Raw genomic sequence first — 6618 nt, forward strand, 5'->3', positions numbered from 1 at the left:
GATATTTAATCTTTTATATGTCCAATCTTGTTCTAAAAAACACCCAGACTGTCATAGATTTAAAAAAAAAAAAATCACTCTTTAAAAGGTATTTATATTTAATCCTTTGGGATTAGAGGAATCCTTAAAATTTATTTCCTTTTGCACCAAATTCATGTTTTTAAGATTTATTGAGTTTGATATATTATCATCAACATACCAGAATCGCATAACATTGATCTCTGCATGAAGTCTTAATATGATCATTGATGTCTTGATATGATCAAAAAGTTGTTGTTAAATCAGTTTTTTATCTTCAACCAAGAATTAAAAGTGTTTTTGTTTGTTTTTTTCAAAATAGAAATGTGGTATTGTCCTGAGCTGGAAGAGGGTCCAAGGTGCCTCTGGGAAACTTCAAGGTAAAAAAAAAAAAAAAACCCTTCTATGTAGATTTTTATCTTATGGTTCTAGTTATATTCTGTTTGCTGATTTTAATTTTTTTTTTTTCCTAAATTTGACAATTGTTGCACTTTTATCTGATCCATTGTGTTTATTTTTTGTATATATTTTGTGATAAAATTAATTCCATCTGTCTTTGATAATTGGAAGCTTTTGGATTCTGTGAGTATAAGGAGCCTGAGTCCACGCTTCGAGCTCTCCGACTTCTCCATGAGCTGCTTCTAGGTGACAAGAAGCTGCTGGTCAAGGTAGACGCTAAGACCAAGGCTCAGCTGGACGAGTGGAAGGCCAAGAGGAGGAGTGCCAATGGGGTACTGTGTTCACCTTTTGATTAAAAGATGTGAAACAAGCTTTTATTTAACTAAAATGTTTCAATAAGTGTTTTAAAATCATCACTTGGATTTGCCACGTAGGGAACCACAGACGTGTCTAAAAATGTAGAAGAAGAAGAGGCGGAGGTTCTCGATGAAGAAACGCTGCATCGAGATCAGGTTGTGAAGGGGGCGATAGAGGTCCTTATCCGAGAGTACTCCAGTGAGCTTAACGCTCCCTCACAAGACTCCGAGGGCCAGCCTCGCAACAAAAAACGCAAAGAGAAGAAAGAGGAGGTAGTATTTGGCTGTGGCCTATTATAGGCTGAAATATTATTTGATATTCTATTAAACTTTGAAGTAAATTTACCATGATTACGTTCTATAAGGATATCAATGCCATGGAGTTGGAGGATGACAAGAGAGACCTTATATCCAGAGAGATCAGCAAATTCAGAGACACACACAAGGTAATGTATAAACTTGCTGTTGTTACCTTGAAATAGGAGGAAATTAATCCTGTATGGTTGCAGTGATTTTAAAGTGGTCCAGAGTTATAATACTTCATTATGTTAATTTGAGCATGAAGACTTTAACTTAAGCTAGACACATCACACAGTGCATGAATGCCATGTTAGATATATTATGTAAAAAAATGCAGTGAGGAAAGTAATTATATTTTGCAAGTTCTCATATTTAGAAACTAGGAGGGGTCTCAAATTATCATTGTAGGTGCATCCACTGTGAGAGACATAATCTAAATAAAAATAAAAAATCCAGAAGTCACAATGTATGATTCTTTAACTATTTATTTGTATGATACAGCTGCAAATACGTATTTGAACACCTGTCTATCAGCTGGAATTCTGCCCCTTAAAGACCTGTTGGTCTGCCTTCAAAATGTCCACCTGCACTCCATTTATTGTCCTAAATTAGATGTACCTGTTTGAGGTCGTTAGCCGCATAAAGACACCTGTCCACCACAATCACTAAGGCTACGTTAACACTGCAGGCCTTGATGCTCTATTCCGATTTTTTTGTCAAATCCAATTTTTTTTGTGTTGCTGTTCATATTTCCAAATATATGCTACTTGTATGTGATCTCCTATGTGAACTGCAGTCATACAACGCAAGTGTCCCTGATGCGCAGTAGAGGACGCAATGATGTCACAGGCCAGCGTGCTCTTTTTTTCTGGAAGTAAACAGGGATGGTAGTGCCGGAGCAGAATGTTCACATTTTGGACAGAGAAGATCGGTGGTTTAAGAGGGACGTGAAGTAAGCCATCTATGTTGAGAGAAAAAACAACCTTAAACCGAGGGGGGTTGACTCAGATTTCAGCTTTATATAAACCTACAATGCAGCACTTGAGTTGATTCTTTCCCGCTATCATCGCAACCCCTCCACCCCCTTACAGGGGAACAGAACACCTCGCCTGTTTAGCCAGACCAACAATGCCCTTTAACGACCCCCCCTTTAGAGACATTGACAGGTAAAGGGTATTGCAGGCTAACAAAGAAGCCAAACGACCCCCATTCAAAAGGGGCTGACCCATTCATCCAGTTCAATTTGCATGTTTTGTAAGCCAAAACAAGGCTTTGTCATTGGTCCACTATATAAAGCCTAGAACTCAACGCTATTTCGGGGGACAGTGGCGTCGGATGTAGGAGTTTGCCCTGAAATCGAAGAATTGACGGTTCAAGCCTAGGTTAAAATAAATCAAATCCGACTTTCAGTGTCGTTGGGCAAGACACTTCACCTGCATTGTCTACTGATGGTGGTCAGAGGGCCCGGTGGCGCCAGTGTACGGCAGCCTCGCTTCTGTCAGTGAGCCCCAGGGCAGCTGTGGCTACAATGTAGCTTGCCACCATCAGTGTGTGCGTGAATGGGTGAATGACTGAATGTAGTGTAAAGCGCTTTGGTAAGTACAGGCCATTTACCATTTATTTCTGACATTCTGAACTGAAAAAGCTTCCTGGATAGCAAGCGAAATGTCTTTAAACTTGGAAACAAAGCCCAGTGGATTGTTTTTTAAACTTTTTTGGAGTGAATATGACCTGGATGACTGGTCTTCACCAGCATATTCTCTTGCCTAAATTATTTTGTGCCATCCCATAAGCTGGATGTTGAGATTTGGTTCTTGGATCCTTTGATGTTTCAGTGAAAATCATTGTCATTTTTTTTGTAAGAGTTCTTACAGAGAAGTTCTAATCAGAGCCTTTCATAATTTCAAACTTCGGATTGGTGCGTTTCTAGAAATGTTGGTTCCGAATGCACTATAAGGTCATGGTAACTTTAGAAAAACAAACACATCCACCCTGATGGTCCATATAATGGATAAAATCCGTTTCAGACATCCTGATTGATTTTTAAATGACTGATTTTACACATTAGATCTGATATTTAGAGTTGACCTTAATGTAGTTCACATGGGGATATCCAGTCTGTCCTCATGCAGGCAGGCAACTTCTCCCCTGGATCATTTGCATCAAATTACAACATAAAAATTAATTCCTGCAGCGCCATGTAACATTTAATTATGTGATAAATTGTCAAGATGAAATTGAGCTTTGCTTGTATTTTGTGACATCATAAATGAGGCTTAGCTGTAGCAAAAATATTGCCTAGTAATGTATTGATAGCATATAAACTAATAATAATAGTAATTTAGCTTATTTGCTTTTTATTAGCTGTCAGATCCACACTTGAAACAGTAGTTAAAGCCTGGATTTGATTAGAAGGCAATCATGAGCTTAAATAAAATCAGCTGAAGCGTTTGAACTCTGGGTCTGCCAACTCTTTATAAATGGGTCCAAGAAAACTGAGAGACGAAGGAATACAACCTTCAGGTAAGAAAGCTTCACCGCTTTTGTTGTGGCGAACCTCTAACCTTTCAACAATCAATTTAAAGCAGTTTTTATTATAGAACTTTTTTTTTTTAAATAAACTGTTTCAAATCTATTTTAACCTGTTACGACTGACCTGTTTTCCTCCCATACGTAGCTAATAGGGTGTAGTGGCAGAGAGATGCTGAATCCATAGTTCATCTCCTGTAAGCTGCACAAATGTTGCTTCAGAAAAAAATGTCTGCTATTTGCAAACAAATAAATCTAAATCCCCACTCAGTTGGAAGTTTAAATTTAAAAATATTTATCAATTTAAATATTTATTGAATATATGAGTTTAAAAAAAGAAACAACTCTTATAATATATTTGTTTTCATAAACTGTTGCCAGACATCTCCTAGAAATGCTTCTGTTGCCTCACAAAAAATAAATTTAAACTGATTATGTAATTTATCTAACAGGGCCATGTGCCACGTAAAGCTGTGATTTATTTTAATGCCACACTGAGGTGACGTCAGACCAAGCCATTATGTAGCAGTGATTTTAAGTATGTGATTATTGGTTTAAAGCTGACTTTGCAGATTTTGATTCTAAAAGCTTTATGGAAAAGAACCCAGTTATAATAAAATCTCTTAGTTTAGAGACACAAAGCAGTGTCCTAAACACCAATGTATATAGGCATCTGTGTGAGGAGTTATCGCATCTTGTTTATTAGATTTTGTTTTCTTAAGCCAGCAGTTTGTGACTGCGTATTGATCGCAGTGATGAATGTGCGGATAGTTTACCAATGTGCTTTTTTTGCCCACAGCTTAGTTGTTGTGGAAATATTCTCTTGTTACATCAGAGTATAATCGCAGATAGTCTCTGCTAACTGCACTGTTACGTACACTGCCTATGGTGAAAGTATTCACACCATCTCATTCTGGGTTTTATTGGGATTTTATGTAACAGACAAACGCAAAGCAGTGCATAACAGGACAGTGGAAGACTATCGGTACATGTCTTTTTTTGTTTAAGTTATGCAACTGTAGTCGGACCAAAATCATTTAGGGTGCGTTCCCAACTTATTTTCAAATATTTAAGTGTTGCTCCAGTTTCTTTGGATTAAGGTCGAGGTTATGGATCGTTCTATCAGGAAATTTTGTAATGTTGCTGTATTTTTATTGTCCTGCTGCAAGGCCATCAGCTCTGACCATCTTCCCTATTCCTGCTGAAAAGGATGATCCTCATAGGAGAAAGATTTTTTTTTTTTAGCTTCAACAGATTTGCCTTTGACATCTTCACAGCTTCTCTTATTTAAAAAAGCAGAATGCTGTTTCTACAACCTAACTCTGTTTTAAAGGCCTCCATATCAGCATGCCTGACTTTCCTTTGTCTTCATGATGCTGTTTGTTCACGAAGATTCTCAAACAAACCTTTGAAGCATGAATCTTTAGGTTATTTACAAGATAAACTGATCCGATTCAGAGCTACATTATTAAATCAGTCCAGTCTTAGAGATCCAGATACATTTAAATTTGACCCTAGTTAAAATATAATGCAGTAAAATTCAGTTTATAATACTAGCTGGTGAGATGGTATCTATTGCTTAAAGTCACAACAGAACAGAAAACAAGCATATGGTGACCGTGGGCACAACTATGCTGAGATTAACATACTCTACACAGTAGGACAGTAGGTTGACTCTAATTAGTAATGTGTTTCTGAAATCGGTTAAGAAATATTTGATTTCAATGGATACAATAATTTCAGTGTTTCATGTAGTGAACATTTTTTTTTAAATTATACTTAGGTTGGTTTATCTTGCCAAGATGTGTAATTTTTTTTTTTCTTTGTCGTACCTTCTATTATTACGAGGTTGGAATGTGAGCTTAAAAATGTGGGATTTGGCTTTACAAAGAATCTTGATGAACTTTGAGTTAAATGCAGCAGCTTTTTGATTGATACAGGATCTGTAAAAGGTATTTAGTTATAATTCTTTCATAGTAGTCCAGCACATTTATTTGTGGCACTCTTATTGTATGTTTTATTTAGACAGCAACCATTTTAGCCTGTGAATTGACAGGCGGTCACGAGGTAACGATTTTTGTTCAAGTACATGTGTTGCTTATATGTTCTTTGCCTGTAGTTTTACAATCAACAATCAAAAACAATTGGTATACTTGTATAGTGCTTTTTAAAATCAGAGGATAAATAGAAGGAAGTATCCCAAGTTTTTATTTAGGGATGTCAGAGTCAGAGAAATTAACCAAAAGCAAAACCTAAACCTTTTTATCTGTTAGAAAAAATTACTAAAAAAGCCATAAATGTATTTATTTCACTTCACATACAATTCCTATAATGTTTGTGAGAAACTGCCAAGAGGTATTTATATTTTAGTAAGGCCCCATGGGCAGGGTAATAAAACAAATGTTTGAAGAACTTTTTCAGACTTTTTCTTTAACTTTTTTGTCTCCTGCAGAAACTGGAAGAGGAAAAAGGAAAGAAAGACAAGGAACGACTGGAGCTCGAGAGGGAGAGGAAGGAAAGGGATAAGGAGCGAGAGCGCGAGAGGGAGCGGCGCGACCGAGAGAAAGAGAAGGAGAGGGAGAGGGAACGAGAAAGGGACAAGGAACGGGAACGCGAGAGGGAGCGAGAACGGGAGAGGACGAAAGAGCGTGAGAGGAGTCGAGATATCAGCGAAGCTCGCAGCAGGTCGAGGTCAGTGAGCAACTATGGTTCCTAACTATTAAGAATGTAGCTCTTGCACAAAAAAGGTCCTCACTGAGGAACTGAACCCATTCAGTCATGTAGCTAACCCTGTGAATGACACCGGGTTTATCCAATGTTTGCTGCAGTGGTCAAAATGACCTTTGGTTCTATTAAAATTCAGCGATTTTTTTTTTTTTTTTTTTTTTTTTAATATCTTACCTTCTGTCTTCATGTCTTCTTCTCATAGTAGCTTCCCTTTGTCCCCTCAGCAAGAAAATCCCATCAACTGACACAAATGCAGCATATGTGAAACACTAAAAACCCTTCGTTGACT

General features: G+C 37.3%; 1 protein-coding gene across 1 annotated transcript in view; it reads left to right on the plus strand.

The window, feature by feature from the left end:
- Nucleotides 1-340: 340 nt before the first annotated feature.
- LOC107103205 (RNA-binding protein 25-like) overlaps nt 341-6618 on the plus strand; it is a gene marked incomplete at its 5' end in the record, with an annotated part of 14555 nt that continues 8277 nt past the window's right edge. Inside the window, 5 exons of the mRNA XM_015402769.1 lie at nt 341-398; nt 589-749; nt 852-1046; nt 1139-1219; nt 6055-6293. Of these exons, the coding sequence (XP_015258255.1) occupies nt 341-398; nt 589-749; nt 852-1046; nt 1139-1219; nt 6055-6293 (734 nt within the window). The remainder of the gene's footprint in view (nt 399-588; nt 750-851; nt 1047-1138; nt 1220-6054; nt 6294-6618) is intronic.

This window comes from Cyprinodon variegatus, unplaced genomic scaffold, assembly GCF_000732505.1.
Source record: "Cyprinodon variegatus isolate N-32 unplaced genomic scaffold, C_variegatus-1.0 Scaffold1394, whole genome shotgun sequence".
Classification (NCBI taxonomy): domain Eukaryota; kingdom Metazoa; phylum Chordata; class Actinopteri; order Cyprinodontiformes; family Cyprinodontidae; genus Cyprinodon; species Cyprinodon variegatus.